The sequence below is a fragment of the Littorina saxatilis genome, linkage group LG5 (assembly GCF_037325665.1).
Source record: "Littorina saxatilis isolate snail1 linkage group LG5, US_GU_Lsax_2.0, whole genome shotgun sequence".
NCBI classification, from domain to species: domain Eukaryota; kingdom Metazoa; phylum Mollusca; class Gastropoda; order Littorinimorpha; family Littorinidae; genus Littorina; species Littorina saxatilis.
This window is the reverse complement of record NC_090249.1, coordinates 1,736,776-1,754,718: the sequence shown is the minus strand read 5'-3', so window position 1 is coordinate 1,754,718 and position 17,943 is coordinate 1,736,776. Positions and strand designations below refer to the sequence as shown.

Genomic DNA, 17,943 nt, shown 5'->3' with positions numbered 1-17,943 from the left:
CTAAGGTCAAAACAAGTCGAAATTTTGAGACTGCTGTCGGAAGGAGACCGTGATATATGGTTGCATCACTCTCAACTAGTTACAGAAAAAATCGTCTGCTCCGGCGCGTGCCGAAGCCAAAGTTGATTATCACGTGACACTTTAGAGTTGTTTGCACAGTAAATACATCCGCGAAAGATAGCTCGCTTGAAACTGTCTTACATATCAATTCCTTTGTAATTTAAAAATTACACAACACCATGAAAAATCATTATCGACGATCGCGAATCTGCTTATATCCATAACACATTACGAAAAGATCTAAATATGTAAAAAAAAACAATCGATTTCTTACCCACAGAAAGAAAACCAAGGCATCCTGTCAGGGATAGAATGAGACCCGAAGGGAAGTAACTCATTTTTGACCTGAGTTCAGGATGGGCCTTTGGGCTCAAATCAGGGGTTGATAGACTGATTTAATTTTGTGGGGGTGGAATGTGGGTGAAGGACAGACTTAGAACAAAAATTGGTGTGTGTGTGTGTGTCTGCATGTAACTGAATCCGTGTGTGAGGATGCATGCGTTTGTGTTTTTTGTGAGAGTGTGTGTGTGTGTGTGTGTGTGAGTGTGTGTGTGTGTGTGTGTGCGCTTGCATGTGGAATTGGCTGTGTCTCAGTAGAAATTCTTGTTCGTTGGGCTTGGGAAGGATGAAGGAGGTAATGGGTTTTGATGTTCCCCTTGTCAGACTTACAGTGGAGTCCAGCTATAACGAACCTGGGTATAACGAAATCCCGCTTTTAACGAACTGCCATTGATTTCCCGGCAGACAGCCTTCTATTTCTTACTTGTTACTTTCCGGCTACAACGAACCTTTTGAACTCATTTGCATAACGAACCCCTCTTAGGCCAAAAAAAAAATAGGTCTGTTTACGGTAACATAGGCCAAAAAAATAGGGTCGGTAGGTCGGGATTTTTTTTTTTTTTTTTTTTTTTTTTTTTCCCCAAAAACCATATTTTTACGTTATTTTGCCAAAAAAACAAGATTTTTTTTTTTTTTCCCCAAATGCCAAAAAAAAGTCTAGGGTCGCGCGAAAAAACTAGGGTCGGTCGGGTTACCGTAAACAGACCTATTTTTTTTTTTGGCCTTATAACAAACACGTTTTCATAGCCCCAGAGCCGTTTTGTCTCTAAAAGTCACAAGGCTACAACGAACTGATGTCAATAATTCTCTCCAAAGACAAAAATACAAGTAAAAGTATACCAAACGGTCAAGAATGAAAATAAGCCGCACATCAAAGGAAGAATACAGAGTGGAAATATGTGTGCTCTGTGTGTGCGGGGAGATCAAAGGCAGGTCCATTGTGATGCCTTGGCACTGACCTTCTTCCCAGGGGTCAATGACCCAGTTTTAGCTATGAGAGGTGGTTCCCCTGTCATATCTGAGAGAGGAAACACTTCCTGCACCGGGGTCAGTGACCGAGTTTAACCTATGGGGCGGTCTCTTTGATGTCTTGAGAGGAAATATGGCCAGGGTAGTACCTAGTAGCTAAAACATGCATTATCACAAGTTGTTTGACTGGTACTCAGGCGGTCTCTTTGATTTTTTTCGTATTTTGATACACTAGAGGATGAAAAAAGTCGCGCCTTATGACCCGGAAAATACGGTACATGCTTTTACAGGACTTTTTAAATTTTACTTCTAAAATTACAGTAAAGTGAACATTTGAACTATGCCTCTCTATGGATTATATTATGAAGCTGTTGAAAACATGCAGAGATTGTACTCTCCAAGGAAAGATCGATGGGACGATCATTTTAAGGTGAGTGGGAAAACTTGTCTTGAGGCCATTTAGGGTTGAAAACTCTACAGCGAATTACTGATATAAGAACTAAAATGTATCTCCCTTGAGATTCGTTGTACCCGGACTCCACTGTACTTGTAAGCTTTACAATAATAACAATAACAACACTTTATTGTCCATTAAAATGATACATTAAAATGGAACATTTTACCCCTGAGCAATGCATATACAATGTACATTTATTTCTATGTTCAAGTAAATGGATTTTATGTGGAAGCGAATGTTTTTCTCAAATGCTGAGAAAACTGTGTGAATGGTTACACCAGTGTTTTATGTCTCCTTACACAGCGGAGGGAGAACCAAGGAAGAACTGGGTGCTGGCAGAGGTCACGGAGAGAGAATACTGCCAAGCAAGAAAGGTAAGTCATTGTAGAGTTTAATTTGTAAAGCGCCTGGAGCCAATTGATGGGACTCGCGCTATAGAAAAGTTATTTATTATTATTATTATTATTATTACAGAGTTGTCTTATCATTATCAATAAGAACTGAAGTGAGACATGAAATGGACATACTACTCCACATGACTGTAGGAATCTGGCATTCACAAGACTTGCCTTTCTTATTTTTTGACTTTATGGAAATGTCACATACTGAGTGATGTCACATACTGAGTGATGTCACATACTGAGTGATGTCACATACTGAGTGAAAAACAACTGTTCAGAACTATTGCTGCATGTGATCTCAAACAGTCTCTCTTCTTTCAGTAATGAGTATGTAATGTCACTTCCATGGGGTTCATTTGGGACTATGTCCTGAAACTTGTGTGTGTGTACTTGCAGGCTCAGAATCGGTTCAAGGTGCCAGTGAACACCAAGTTTTACCGTGTGAAGGCCAAGGCATGGTCCCCGGTGGGAAGCCTGTCGTCTGGAGGAGCAGCTGCAGCGGTAACACCAGACTCACCACCATCAACACCACCACCCTCCTCTAGCTGAAAGGCCATTTGCAATCATCCTTCCCCATGGCACTTTTTAAGGACTGTGTGAAGATCATGTCGGGGTTTTGAAGTGATTTTTCTTTCTTTGGGGTGAGCTCTTGCGATAAGTTAGCTTTTGGAAAATATATTTTGAGAGTTTATTTTTCTATGTATATTTGGTAGCTATCATTAGTTGTGTTTGTGAGTGTGTGTGTGAGAGAGAGAGAGAGAGAGAGAGAGAGAGAGAGAGAGAGAGAGAGAGAGAGAGAGAGAGAGAGAGAGAGAGAGAGAGAGAGAGAGAGAGAGAGAGAGAGAGAGATAAAGATTTGATGTGTTTTTGTTCAGACGTTTGGTAATTTTACAAAAGGGTGAATAAGTCATTAAGTGTTTGTCTTTTTTTTTTTTAGCACTGTGTATATCAAGTGAACACATTGTGTTTGAAAATTGTTGAGCGCTTCTGCTATCACCAGTTGGTATCAATGCATTTTGCCCTGCACTCCGGCATTTGTACCGAAGATTGTGTGCGTGTCAGACAGAGCATGGTGACACACAGCAAGCTATGAAAATGAAGTGACTGACACGCTCGACACGTGCATGGCCCCTACTGCCGGTCATCTCTAGTGTATCCTCCTTTAGCTGAGCAGAATCGCTCATTCAGTCGCACAAGTTTATTCCGCAATAATCATATCCATTGGCTTTCAGACCTAAATTGTCAAGATTGTTCTAAGCTCATGAAGTTGCGATTAATTTCTTTGACCGTTTTCTTTCATGCCGCGTTTGTGGGTCTTGAATCTAGTCGCAATACTGAGAATAATCTGATGAAAAAGACCTGCCCTCTGTTTTCAAGACTACTGTTCATGTTTCCAAAGTGTTGGTGGCTGGACTGTAGATATGATTGGCTCATAGAATGCGACCTGCTCATTTGTATATAACTTCAGAGGAATCTGTAAGTTCAGCATGTATACAAAATACTTGTGCAAGTATAATATGTATATATTGTGGTTTGACCTCCTCTGGCTTTTTTGCATCAGCATTCAAGAGCAGTTTTGGGCTTGAAAGTGATGCGTTATTATGTAAGTGAACAAATGCATAAGATTGAATATCATGATGTGATGACTTTAACTTATACATTTAATAACAGCTGTTGTGTTTTCAGCGTAGCGATAGGGAGTAATCGCCGAAATAAGGCTGTGTGAGACTATCCAATCACAACCTCCGAATTCCCCCACGTGTCATCAGAATAGCAAAGTTAACAGCTAGTGATCTTGGGGAATTATTTTCTAAAGAACTTCAGCGTTTATCAATAGCTTCCATCCTGTTTGAGATAGATGGAATGGAATAGATCCATACAGAATACAAGCAAAGCAAGATAATTAAAGGGTAACCAACAGTCAACTGTTATAATGTATTACAATACTATTGGCCAAAGTACCAGAAGTTTACGCACTTTCTGAACCAAAGTTGAAATATAAACTTTTTTTTCCCACTCAATCCCGGTGAAATAAATGTACAGAAAATAGTCGCTCTAATTTCTTTCAATGTTAAATGTAAAACTGTAGAATGAGCTAAAAGTTACCTGTGAAATAAATTTCAGAAAATAGTTGCTCTAATTTGTTTCAATGAAAAATGTAAAACTGTAGAATGAGCTGAAAATTACCTGTTATTAGAGAACTTGAGGGCAAAGCTTTAACCTAAGAAGCTCAACAGAAGAACATTTCAGCAGTAAGTATTTGACCACACATCACACATAGACTTGATTTTTCCAGGAAAGGGTTGAGTGTGTCTAGACAGGAAATGGGTTGAGTGTGTCTAGACAGGAAAGGGTTGAGTGTGTCTAGACAGGAAAGGGTTGAGTGTGTCTAGACAGGAAAGGGTTGAATGTGTATAGATAGGAAAGGGTTGAGTGTCTAGACAGGAAAGGGTTGAGTGTGTCTAGACAGGAAAGGGTTGAGTGTGTCTAGACAGGAAAGGGTTGAGTGTGTCTAGACAGGAAAGGGTTGAGTGTGTCTAGACAGGAAAGGGTTGAGTGTCTAGACAGGAAAGGGTTGAGTGTGTCTAGACAAGGTACAGTGGAGCCCCCCATTTAAGACCTCCACAAATGTGAGAATATCATGTCTCAGCCAATGAGGGAATCTTGAAATGGGGGGATTGCTAAAAGGTGGGTTTCACTGTACAACATTCGTTTTTAGCAAAGTTTGGTCCTCTTTTTTTTATTTTTATATACCAACAGACTGTTTATGTTATGGTGTATTATAAAACAAGCCTTGAAAGCTTGCAGTGTGTGTTTGATTTTCTTGTCAAACTTTTGTTATGAGGTATTGAAACAGCTTTGCCATCATCATGACATGATTATGCCAACAATAAAACCATTGTGTAGCCTGGTACATGCATAACTAATACAAATCTGTGAAGTTCATGTAAAAGCCTTCATCGGAGTATAATTTACATAGGGATTCAGAATTTCAGCAAGAAATGGCACCAGATGAAATATGGCACCTTTAACCAAGTTTGTGAAGATTTGACATCTTGAACTTGGGGAGAGAGGGGGGGGGGGGGGGGGGGGGGGTAGTACAAGATATTGTGTACATCAGAAATAGTTCTGATCTTTTTGTACCTTTCATATCTTGTACATGTATGTGGGATCTTCATGTGTCTTTTTCAAGCCCATGTGGCCGTTTTGGGAAACTTGTCACCATTCCTTTTTTTGCATTTAGTCAAGTTTTGACTAAATATTTTAACATAGAGGGGGAATCGAGACGAGGGTCGTGGTGTCTGTGTGTGTGTGTGTAGAGCGATCAGACTAAACTACTGGACCGATGTTTAAGAAATTTTACATGAGAGTTCCTGGGTATGATATCCCCAGACGTTTTTTTCTTTTTTTCGATAAATGTCTTTTATGACATCATATCCGGCTTTTTGTAAAAGTTGAGGCGACACTGTCACACCTTCATTTTTCAATCAAATGGATTGAAATTTTGGCCAAGCAATCTTCGACGAAGGCCGGACTTCGGTATTGCATTTCAGCATGGAGGATTAAAAATTAATTTATGACTTTGGTCATTAAAAATCTGAAAATTGTAATTAAAATTATTTTTTTATAAAACGATCCAAAATTACTTTTATTTTATTCTTCATCATGTTCTGATTTCAAAAACATATAAATATGTTATATTCGGATTAAAAACAAGCTCTGATAATTAAAAATATAAAAATTATGATAAAAATGTCCGAAATCGTTTTAAAAACAATTTCATCTTATTCCTTGTCGGTCCCTGATTCCAAAAACATATAGATATGATATGTTTGGATTAAAAATACGCTCAGAAAGTTAAAACGAAGAGAGGTACAGAAAAGCGTGCTATGCAGCACAGCGCAACCGCGCTAAACAGGCTTGTCAGTTTCACTCTGTTATGCACAAGCGGCGGACGTAACAGTCATTGTGAAAAAAATGCAGTGCGTTCAGTTTCATTCTGTGAGTTCCACAGCTTGACTAAATGTAGTAATTTCGCCTTACGCGACTTGTTTCAAACTTGCAGTCATTTCTTAAGGAGATATTTGGGATGTTGTTTTGTCAGTTTTGTTTAGCTTTCAAATACTTCCCTGTGTATTTTAGGAGGATTTTGATCTTTCTATGTGCTTTTTACCCCGAGCTTGAAATCATGGAAGCTTACAGTAGAAATCAGTTGACTGCTTATATAATCTAAAGCGTACATCATAACATTTCAACAAACATAATTTGTGTGCGCGTATATTTATGGCCTTCTGAGTGATAGCCCTTATTTCAGGGAGTATGTGCTTCCATTTTTGTCTTGTGCTAAGTGTAATATAAGGTGACAGTGGTGTTGTGTTCTGGTAGTACAGTGGAACCCCCAGTTTAAGACCCTCCAATTTAACACTCCTTCCCTTTAAAGACCCCGAGTTTTCTGAATTTTATTTATCATAACCTATGTAAATAGACTCCCATTTTAAGAGTCCCTCCTTTTAAAACAAGAAGAGCAAACGCTCGATCGAGTCACTTTCGCAGTTCTGAATATTATATGAGGCATCAGATGGACAGGAAGAAATTGCTATTCACAACACAATGAGTCACGTTCACATAAAATTTGAGCCCGGTCACTTTTATAGTTTCCGAGAAAAGCCCAACGTTAAGTTGTGTGTTGCCGAACAGAAAAGGCTAGTTATCTCCCTTGTTTTTCTGATAACGTTCGTAAAAGGCTACAGATGTAAATACTTTGATGTAAAGAATAATCCTACAAAGTTTCAATCACATCCGATGAACTTTGTCAAAGATATAAAATGTCTAATTTTTCCTTTGACGCTGACCTGTGACCTTGAAAAAGGTCAAAGGTCAACGAAACCATCGTTAAAGTGTAGAGGTCATTGGAGGTCACGACTAAACAAAATATGAGCCCGATCGCTTTGATAGTTTCCGAGAAAAGTCCAACGTTAAGGTGGTGTCTACGGACGGCCGGCCGGACGGCCGGCCGGACAGACTAACACTGACCGATTACATAGAGTCACTTTTTCTCAAGTGACTCAAAAAATGATTTTCTCAGATTTTTGGAGGTTTTAAAATGGGGTTTCCACGGTCCTGTGTTTAGAGAAACATTTCCTACCATTTTATAAAGCTACTGGATGTTGTGAGTGACGTGTTATACCTTGAGCTGGAATGAATCAAGGTGAATTTTATTTTGCAAAATGTATCAGCATACCACATCTGCCTACTTACTATCTTATATGCACATCTGTCGCAAAAACTGCAATGTTTGAGTGTGTCTTTTGTCATGTTATATGTTTTTTTGTTTTTTTTTGTGTGTGATTTTTATGTACAGTGTACTTCAAGGGTTGTCTAACCAGCACAAGTAAACTTGACACAATAGTTAATGTCCCACTGTGACCACTGCAGGAGTTAAAAATAATAATGTCTTGTGAGATCTTCTTCTTCTGCGTTCGACACTTGTGAGATGTGCTTGACTTATGTTTGTTGTGATGAACTTTGACAGTCTTCAAGTCATAAAATTATGGTGGTTTTTTGAGGGGTTGAGAGGAGTGCTTATTCCTGCAAATGACTTTGCATAACATTTCTGGCCATAGAGCAGAATCATGTGGGTATTTTCTATATATATTTGGGGAGGGGGTAGCTTTTTCCTACAAGCTTACACATTTAGATAGTTGTATTTGTCGAACGACTTTTCATAGGAAAATACCTGGTCAATGAGTGGAACAGTCTTTCTTCCTATTGCCTACAATTACAGTAGATTGAGACGGGAGAAAGACTGATGGGTGCTATTACCATATATTACGTGCGGGAAGACCAGATGTATGGCTATTTATGATTAGCTTGCAAGTTCAGCCTCATTAACTTGTGATTAATTGTGGGGTGTTGAAATGTAGGGCATCACTGTGATTTGTGCATGCTTGTGATTATATTTTTCTTCTGTAATGGTTGTTTTGAACTGAATAATTTTCAGATTTTGTGTGTATAATTTTTGTTTTTGTCTTTAGAAATTTACAAATAAACGCTACTTTGAGGAACATGGCTTTGAATGCTTCAATGATAGTGAGAAATAAACACATACTTGTTAGATAAATGTTTCATATATAATTAAGACTCATTCATAGCAAAAGCATTTCGCTCCAAATAGTCCTTCTGATTCACAAACTTGGCAGATTTATTAACAACAAAGAAAAAAAATGATGAACAAGTTCTGATATTCACACATGTATGAATCATTAGCTGAACTGCTCGCCATTAATGAATCATTAGCTGAACTGCTCGCCAATGGCAGATATGGTTATAACCTTTTCTGTACAGTCGGAAACAGATATACCCACTTCTGGGAAAACAGACAAGGTTTTTGTTTTTTCTCTCAAAGGTCAAATGTGATTTGTCTTACAATCATCAGTCTTTGAGGGTATGGGACATTTAAAGAACACAAGCATCATTCCCCACAACTCAACACAATGAATGAACAAGCAAACAAGTCTTTAAACAGAAAATAATATACTTAAATTTCTTCAAAGTGTCAAGTCTTGCAACAACACTTGCACACAATTTACATGTGGGGTATTACCTGAAAAAATTAAAACGCTAGTGCAGATGGAAAAGAGTACTCTTTGTTTTTTAGTTTACTGCTAACAAGAAAGGAGCTAGAAAACTAAAACAGGCTACAGTGTGTGTTTGAATGTGTAAGCTGTAGTCAATGTTTGTTTGAATGTGTAAGCTGTAGTCAATGTGTGTTTGAATGTGTAAGCTGTAGTCAATGTTTGTTTGTTTTTTAGAATACTTTTTAACAAGTTAGAACAATGTCACAATATAATACAACAAGCAACAATAAATGAATTAACAAGTCAAACATTCTGTAAAATGTAAACGGAGGAATCAGTTTTAACATCAAAGCTGAAAAGGGGATGATGGTATTGAGAAGACTACCCATATATCCAACTACTGTTCTCCCAAATATGGGAATGGATGTACAGTATTCATTTTTGTTGGCACCTTACTGAACACATTCTGACAGTTCTTTTTTTAACACAAGAGAAGATGTAATTGCTTTGATCAACAAAACTAGTCATTCAAATTAAAAGGCAAGGGATTCAAGGCTGTGTTAATATCAACAAAATGTACACCAAAACAGGAAAACTATTCAACAATCAAAACAGTTCTAAAAGAGAACAAACATTCGCTACTATGGACTGCACAAAGAACATAATGTGCACTTTGATGTCTTTTTTCTGACAGTTGATACAAACATGCAAATCTTGTCATTCCACTGAAGGAAAACACAAACAAGTAAAAAAAACTTCCCTCTTTCAGAGAATGTGCTTCTGTAAAGATTCCTTCACTCTTCTCAACTGCTGTTGTTGCTGCACAAGATAAAGGAACCAGTCAAAGAACGATACAGTAACACGACAGTCATGCCTTTCAACAAGGCTGTGTACCAGTGAAACCCTGTAAGCCTGCAATATATGTTTTTTAAAAGAACTTTTAATGATAGAATTCTAAAAGTTGATTTCAGTAGTTAATGCTGATTTCAGATAAATCTGTGGCCTGCAGAAATTCTATTTACACTTTGACATCAATCATACGCATTAAAATGACAGAAAATTCATGTCACAAGAAAGGTACACAGAACGACCCTCATACAGAGGTTTTGTCTGAAAAATGTTACCCGCAGACATATGGCATCAACAATTCCTTTGGCACAGTCTAAAAACAGCTGCAAACTGATTACACATAACTGTCATACTGTAAATAAAATATGCTACAGTTTCAACTATGCTCAGGGCGGGGATGTAGCTCAGTCGGTAGCGCGCTGGATATGTATCCAGTTGGCCGCTGTCAGCTTGAGTTCATCCCCACGTTCGGCGAGAGATTTATTTCTCAGAGTCAACTTTGTGTGCAGACTCTCCTCGGTGTCCGAACACCCCCGTGTGTACACGCAAGCACAAGACCAAGTGCGCACGAAAAAGATCCTGTAATCCATGTCAGAGTTCGGTGGGTTATAGAAACACGAAAATACCCAGCATGCTTCCTTCGAAAACGGTGTATGGCTGCCTAAATGGCGGGGTAAAAAACGGTCATACACGTAAAATTCCACTCGTGCTAAAAAACCCCACGAGTGTACGTGGGAGTTTCAGCCCACGAACGCAGAAGAAGAAGAAGAACTATGCTCGGATGAGCAAAGAGGTCACGTCTGCATCAGAATCAATGTTTCCTTAACTGCCATCTACTACGGCTGAGAAGAAACTTCAAAAGTGAAAAATCAAACACCGATTCTTACCATGTCTAACAGCATCTTGGTCTTCAAGCGATCCATGTCTTTCTTCATCTGCGTCTCCAGACATTTCTGTAGGAGCAGCACAAAGAACATGTTATGAATTTTAAAAAAGAGGATCATAGAAGAACTGCATTTCTCACTAAACAGGTTTCTCAACTTGACCCTCCCCCTGTCACCACCCCCTCCCCTTTGCACCAGAACAGGGGAAGGCTTACTGAGACTTACAAAAGGGCATAATAAAACATGTTCTGCCGTTATAAGAGCAATACATCAGCAGGCAGAAGGGATGATAGAGGGTTTTATTCCCTGGTACATCTCCGCGTGTACATCTCTCAACACTGGCCTGACACAATATTTAGGGAATGGCGCTTGGCTGGCCACTGTTGGATAGAAGTCGAACAGATGAATTCTCTGTATACAGGAAAAGCGCCTAAAGGAAGTGCACCAGGGGGAATGCACCTACTTTTGGTGGACTTGGACCCCTTCTGCCACAGTAATCCTTGTAACCATGTGAAACTGACCTGTAACCATGTGAAACTGACCTGTAACCATGTGAAACTGACCTGAACTTGATGAGTGGAGGTTTCAGTCTGTCCTGTTTCAGCCCTGAAGTCTTCATGAACCCCCTTCACCGACTCCACCCTGCAACAACTCCAGGGCATCACATTCGCACTTTTCTACTGCCTTTTGTCATCTACAACCCCCCCTTGACCGCCGATCTAAGACTCCCTCCCTTAGACCCTGCTTCTCAGATTTTCTGTTCATAGCCTCTGTAAGTTTACCCTCTTTTGAAGACTCCCTCCTAGATTAAGACCTGATTTTCTCAGATTTGTTGGGGTCCTAACAGGGGATTCCACTGTTAGGCAAAAAAAAAAAAAAGGTCTGTTTACGGTAACCCGACCGACCCTAGTTTTTAGGCCCGACCCTAATCTTTTTTTTGGATCGTCTGAAAAAAAAAAAAACTGCATCCAAAATAGAGCTGTTTGCGCTCAAACAGCAGATGACAGAAGGGATGTAAGCTCAAAGTACTGTTTATAGTTATGTTGGGCAAAAACAGGGATTGATGAGAAGAAATGAACTGTGAAACATCATAGAGAGGGGAGAAAAAAAAAAAAAAAAAAAAAAGCCGACCTACCGACCCTATTTTTTCACTCTATGTTACCGTAAACAGACCTATTTTTTTTGTTGGCCTTATATGAATAGACCATGTTCAGAAATAACTCGATCAATGTTTTCACGAGTTGCTGGCTTTCCACTGGGAGGAAGCGACCCGAATTTCCCACCAATGGAATAATAATGTTAGAAAGATACACAATTGTTTTTTTCTAAAATAAAAAAAAAGAAGTAAATAAATCAATACAAAATAAATAAATAAACAAATAAATAAATCTTCATATACCAGTAGACAGCAACAGCAATAATCATTACATGGAGAATAAAAGCATAGAAAGAAAGATGTACATGCTAGACCAACCTTTGCTGGAGTTTTTTTCTCTGGTCATGAAGCATTTTTAGCTGCTGCAGATATGTGGCCTGAAACAATGAAGGTGTCCAATTTTTCAACTGTTCATAATTGATATCAAATCATGCAAACAAAATAATCATTGTACAGTAGAACCCCCTATTTACGACTTTGGAAAAACCTTGAAAATTAGGTCGTAAAAAGGGGGGGTCTTAAAGTGGGGGTTTGAGTTTTAGGCCCGGGCGGTCATGAATTTGGTTGCAGTGTATGTACTGTTATGTACTGTCATGTTTACACACAAACACACAGTTGCAGTTTACTGTCATATCAACACACACACACACACACCCAAACACATTACAGCAGAACAACTTGAACTCCAATTTCAAAGAAAATTTACTCATGGCGTAATGCTCGCTCCCCGCTGAGTGAAGCATATTTGACATTGTGGCGCAACCAGTAAAATCCGAATGTCCTAACTCGATAGAAAGCATAACGACTTTTCTCCCGAATTATCTTTCCGCTCACATGAATGTTTCTTCGCCTTGCATCGCTAAACTTGTCCCATACACGATCGTTGAGGTTTTAGCACAGGCACCTCTCTTTGCGTACTTTCGCTTCACTGTCCTTCTCGCCATCTCGATAACACCGAGTCCTTATCATTGACGATACACAGGATTTGCGTCTTCCCGACTCCTAAGGAAGTCGCCGCGGATTACCATTTCGCTCGATTAGCGATTACTTTATTAGCTCTCTACTCAAGAGTCGGCGCTTTTCTCTTTCTTTCGCGAATCTTCGTTTGTCAACAAGTCGTCGTGACAAGATAGCGTACAGAGGAAAACCGGATGTATTAGGATCTCGCGCGTGCGAGATTTCGTGTTTTTTTCTTTCTCACGGTAGTTGCACGAGAGCCGCCATGTTGTGTTTTCGTCTGCTCGACTGAAAATGCGCAAAAGTCGTAATTCATCCCCAAAAGCTCGGTCGTAAATCGCGTTTTGGGGTGAGTCGTTCACTGGGTGTTCATTATATAGTAAAACGCATCCGTGGTAGAAAAATCAGTCGTAAAAAGGGGGTGGTCGTAAACAGGGGGGTCGTTCAGGGGGAGTACTATGTATCGGTGAGTACAGAAATCCTGTTTTTTAACTGTTCATAATTGATATCAAATCATGCAAACAAAATAATCATTGTATCGGTGAGTACAGAAATCCTGTTTTTTAACTGTTCATAATTGATATCAAATCATGCAAACAAAATAATCATTGTATCCGTGAGTACAGAAATCCTGTTTTTTAACTGTTCATGATTGATATCAAATCATGCAAACAAAATAATCATTGTATCGGTGAGGACAGAAATCCTGTTTTGTAACTGTTCATGATTGATATCAAATCATGCAAACAAAATAATCATTGTATCGGTGAGTACAGAAATCCTGTTTTGTAACTGTTCATAATTGATATCAAATCATGCAAACAAAATAATCATTGTATCGGTGAGTACAGAAATCCTGTTTTTTAACTGTTCATAATTGATATCAAATCATGCAAACAAAATAATCATTGTATCGGTGAGTACAGAAATCCTGTTTTGTAACTTTATTCATCTCACCACAGTCACTTTGTTGTTTAGATTTCGAAAGTAATCATTTCTTAGGAGCAGTAAATGAGCAAAAGCTAAACACATATAAATGATAATCAACCTCCATATGCCCGTATGGAGTAATGTGGAACCCCCCTTTTAACTCATTGTCTCCCAGGTACGGATATATCCGTACCCACTCATATGGCTCTATCTGACCGGGTACGGATATATCCGTACCCACTCATATGGCTCTATCTGACCAGATACGGATATATCCGTACCCACTCATATGGCTCTATCTGACCAGATCCGTACCCACTCATATGGCTCTATCTGACCGGGTACGGATATATCCGTACCCACTCATATAGCTCTATCTGACCAGGTACCAATATATCTGCTCAGACTGTTAGCTTCAGTCGCTTCCTGTAACGTCCATCTAACGCCTACATTCCAGCGTGTCGATACAGTTACTACACAGTTACTACAATTCTGAGTGACCTGCTGCAGCACAGCTGGTCTCGGCTAAAAAGACCTTGGTCAACATAGGTGAGGTAGAAAGTGTTAAGACCCCCAATTTAATTAAGACTCCTTCCCTTCTAAGACTCCGTTCTGTCAGATTTTCTGTTCATAACCTCTGTAAATTTACCCTTTTCAAGACCGGATTTTCTGTTCATAACCTCTGTAAATTTACCCTTTTCAAGATCGGATTTTCTGTTCATAACCTCTGTAAATTTACCCTTTTCAAGACCTGATTTTCTCAGGCATTTGGAGGTGGTAAAAAGGGGGATCCACACCACACAAACTAGACTTTACACCCCCCCCCCCCCCCCATCCACCTTTGCCCAAACATGAGGAAACTGTTACCTCTGCTTTCTTTTCAATGTCACTGAGCGCACCCACATCCTGTTCTAGTGCCTCCAGCTCTGTCACCACATGCTCCTTGAAGTTGTGCAGTACTTGTTCCCTGCAGCAAGGGGGAAATCAAATCAAATCAAATTAAATCTAATTTTATTTTGTGGCATAAGCATTACTAACAAGCTTTTCTTTCAACCATCCCTCGGCCAGAGAGGGACTATTCTAATTCCCATAATTGTTGGGAAAGAAAGAGGGAGCAAGAGAGAGAGAGAGAGAGAAAGACAGAGAGAGAGAGAGAGAGAGAGAGAGAGAGAGAGAAAGACAGAGAGAGAGAGAGAGAGAGAGAGAGAGAGAGAGAGAGAGAGAGAGAGAGAGAGAAAGACAGAGAGAGAGAGAGAGAGAGAGAGAGAGAGAGAGAGAGGGAGTTGGTCATGAAAACAAATGCACAGTTTGTACCCGTGAAATACTACAAATCAAGATCAATAACAAACTATTACTATCTAATGCCATTTGTTAAAATGTTGCAAGCAATAATGACCGCGTTATAAAATCTGCAGTTAAACTTACTGCAATGTGCTCTTCATGAGCTGAATACTTGTTCTTCTTCACCAATGACACTAATGCTATGGAATACAATACAACTCATTTTGACCTGCCACATTTTCCAAAAAGACAATTTGTTAAAAACAAAAAATATATACACTACATTTTATCTTACAGTTATATGCATCTGAATCAGATGTAAAGTTAATGCTTCAGAATGCTTTCAATCTTACCGTTTGTCTTTACCAGTTGTCCATATCTTGTTGACCCGTTTGCTTGCCAGTTTCAGCGCACCTTCCGCAAACTCTTGTACCTGGTGTTTCCTCTCCTACAACACAACAACAATTATGCTAGCACAGCTTATATCTGTGAAAGGGAAGTTAATATGGCTGTAATCTTGAATATGGTCAATTTCATGAAGATGGGCAGGTCTACTAATTCTCTAACACTTCATCTCCATACCCCGACAAAAATCAAGTACTTCAATTATATACCCTAGATAAATCACAAATGTAATAATGCACACTCATTAAATGATCAAACATTCTGATCGTTCATACTTGCAAACAGGAACTGCAAAATGAAATTATCCTCTGTCTGATCAGTGACAGATTTCTACAATGTATTCACATACCATTAGATATAAATCTCATGAGCCCAAAGATGAAGATATATTTTAAAATTGGAAAGTCAAACTGAAATTTCTGCATTTCATTTTCCATATTCACCCTGACATAAAAGTAAGGAGACTGCCTAACACTGCTCATTCCCAAGACTCCCGATTACAGTGGACCCCCCCCCCCCCCTTTTAAGACCCGAACCCCCCCCCCCCCCCTTTTAAGACCCTCCTATTTAAGACTTCTCCCTTGATTGTTCAGATAATAATAATACGAATATTTGTAACGCGCACATATCTCACCAACAGGCGACTCAAGGCGCACATACACTCATTCACACACACGGTTTATAACCTCTGTTAAATTACCCCTATTTTAAGACTCCCTCCTTTTTAAGACCTGATTTTCTCACATTTTGGGAGGTCTCAAAAGGGGGGTTACACTGTACTCAGGTGAGTCAAAACTCTGACCACACAACCAACAAATCTGACCACACAACCACAACCAACAAATCTGACCACACAACCACAACCAACAAATCTGACCACACAACCAACAAATCTGACCACACGACCAACAAATCTGACCACACGACCAACAAATCTGACCACACGACCAACAAATCTGACCACACGACCAACAAATCTGACCACAACCAACAAATCTGACCAACAAATCTGACCACACAACCAACAAATCTGACCACACGACCAACAAATCTGACCACACGACCAACAAATCTGACCACACGACCAACAAATCTGACCACACGACCAACAAATCTGACCACACGACCAACAAATCTGGACTAAAAAGAACCAATGTCCAAGCTCACCTTGATGTGTTTCTGCAGGTCAAAGCCAAATCCCTTTAGCAGCGAAGTCACTCCAGAAACTGGATGAGGCGCCGACATTCTAACCATAGGTTCTTCCACACCAAGCTCTGTCCCCAGCTGTGACAACATGTCGTCCGTGCTCACTGATGGGGCTGTCATCTCAACCGGCACCATTTCTTCTTCCTCTTCTTCTTCGTTGCTGACATCTGCTGACATTAGTTGAATGGACTTTGTCTTGAAGGTTGTGCTTGTCCTGGAAGTTCTCTTGGGAGAAGGTTTGGTGGATGGTTGGGATTTTCTCTTTCTAGCTGATGTTTCCGTTGCTGATTCTGGAGCAAAGAAAAGCAGGGATAACTATAAGACACATGCTATAAACGCGAAACAACTATTTCATTCACACTCAGGTACACTATTCATGGCTAAAGTTTATGGTACGTGAAGATAAAAATGTGAGAATCTCACAATTCCTAATCTGTGGTGACTTAATTCCCAGTGTGTGGTTAACTGTGTTGTGTTGTGCATGTGTGTTTGTGTGTGTGTGCGTGCAAGTGTGCATTCGTGCATATGTACGAGGGTACGGGCATGTGTGTATACATGCGTATGTACGAGGGTACGGGCATGTGTGTATACATGCTTGCATGTTTAGGATTAGACTAACAAAATAACCTAAGCATCAAACGCTACAAAATCTACAAAGTTAGGTTAACGCATCAAAAGTGGCTTTTCAGTTTCCATGGACACTGCCAGAACAGTGTTTACTTGAACAGTGTTGACTTGCCTTGTAACACATTCACTGTGTCAGGGAAAAGGTTTCTGGGTTGCAGGCACAATCTCTTCAAAGTTTCATCACTGTCTTCTTCTTCCGACTCTATTCCTGAACAGTCACCCTTCAGCGGGTTAAGGAAAAACACAGGCTGTATGCATGTCTATGTGCCTCCATTTTATACCATGTATTCTAGTTCATACATTCAGCAAGATAGTTTCTCAGTTCTTTCTCAGTCTTGACTTAGAATCTGTAAAAAAACCCAAAAAAACCCCAGAAGTCCTGTTATAAAATTTATCTTCAAGAAGCCTTTAGTCCTCTTTTTACACCCCCGGTATAGGGGTGTGTATAGGTTTCGCTCAATGTGTTTGTGTGTTTGTGTTCGCATATAGATCTCAAGAATGAACGGACCGATCGTCACCAAACTTGGTGAACAGGTTCTATACATTCCTGAGACGGTCCTTCCAAAAATTGGGACCAGTCAAACACACGGTTAGGGAGTTATTGGTGGATTAAGATTCTACAAGGACTTATAGAGTGACATATTAATGGTCAAAGGGAAATAACCTTCTCAGTTGGTGGCAGTGAGAATGGTTATTTCCCTTTGACCAACGGGGGTGTTTTTCCTACCTCGAAGGAATTTCTTGTTTTGTTTGGACGCTTCAATGTTACATTCAGCTGTCACTTTAAACAGGTGGAGAAAATTCACAAGCTGTCGACGAATTCATCATCAGTATTCAATGGCAA

The 17,943-nt window shown here is 39.6% G+C and overlaps 2 protein-coding genes across 3 annotated transcripts in view; one reads left to right on the top strand and one right to left on the bottom strand.

The window, feature by feature from the left end:
* Window positions 1-8,291, top strand: part of LOC138966045 (RB1-inducible coiled-coil protein 1-like) — a 56,633-nt gene extending 48,342 nt beyond the window's left edge. For both annotated transcript variants that reach the window (XM_070338134.1, XM_070338133.1), the window contains exons 27-28: window positions 2,129-2,199; window positions 2,623-8,291. In XM_070338134.1, coding sequence (XP_070194235.1) covers window positions 2,129-2,199; window positions 2,623-2,775 — 224 coding nt within the window. In that variant the 3' untranslated portion in view covers window positions 2,776-8,291. The remainder of the gene's footprint in view (window positions 1-2,128; window positions 2,200-2,622) is intronic.
* A 113-nt stretch (window positions 8,292-8,404) lies between these two features.
* Window positions 8,405-17,943, bottom strand: part of LOC138966044 (microtubule-associated protein futsch-like) — a 61,753-nt gene continuing 52,214 nt past the window's right edge. The window contains exons 28-35 of the mRNA XM_070338132.1: window positions 17,212-17,320; window positions 16,434-16,762; window positions 15,215-15,309; window positions 14,448-14,547; window positions 12,012-12,070; window positions 11,101-11,179; window positions 10,541-10,606; window positions 8,405-9,623 (exon numbers count right to left, since the gene is read on the bottom strand). Of these exons, the coding sequence (XP_070194233.1) occupies window positions 9,570-9,623; window positions 10,541-10,606; window positions 11,101-11,179; window positions 12,012-12,070; window positions 14,448-14,547; window positions 15,215-15,309; window positions 16,434-16,762; window positions 17,212-17,320 (891 nt within the window). The 3' untranslated portion in view covers window positions 8,405-9,569. The remainder of the gene's footprint in view (window positions 9,624-10,540; window positions 10,607-11,100; window positions 11,180-12,011; window positions 12,071-14,447; window positions 14,548-15,214; window positions 15,310-16,433; window positions 16,763-17,211; window positions 17,321-17,943) is intronic.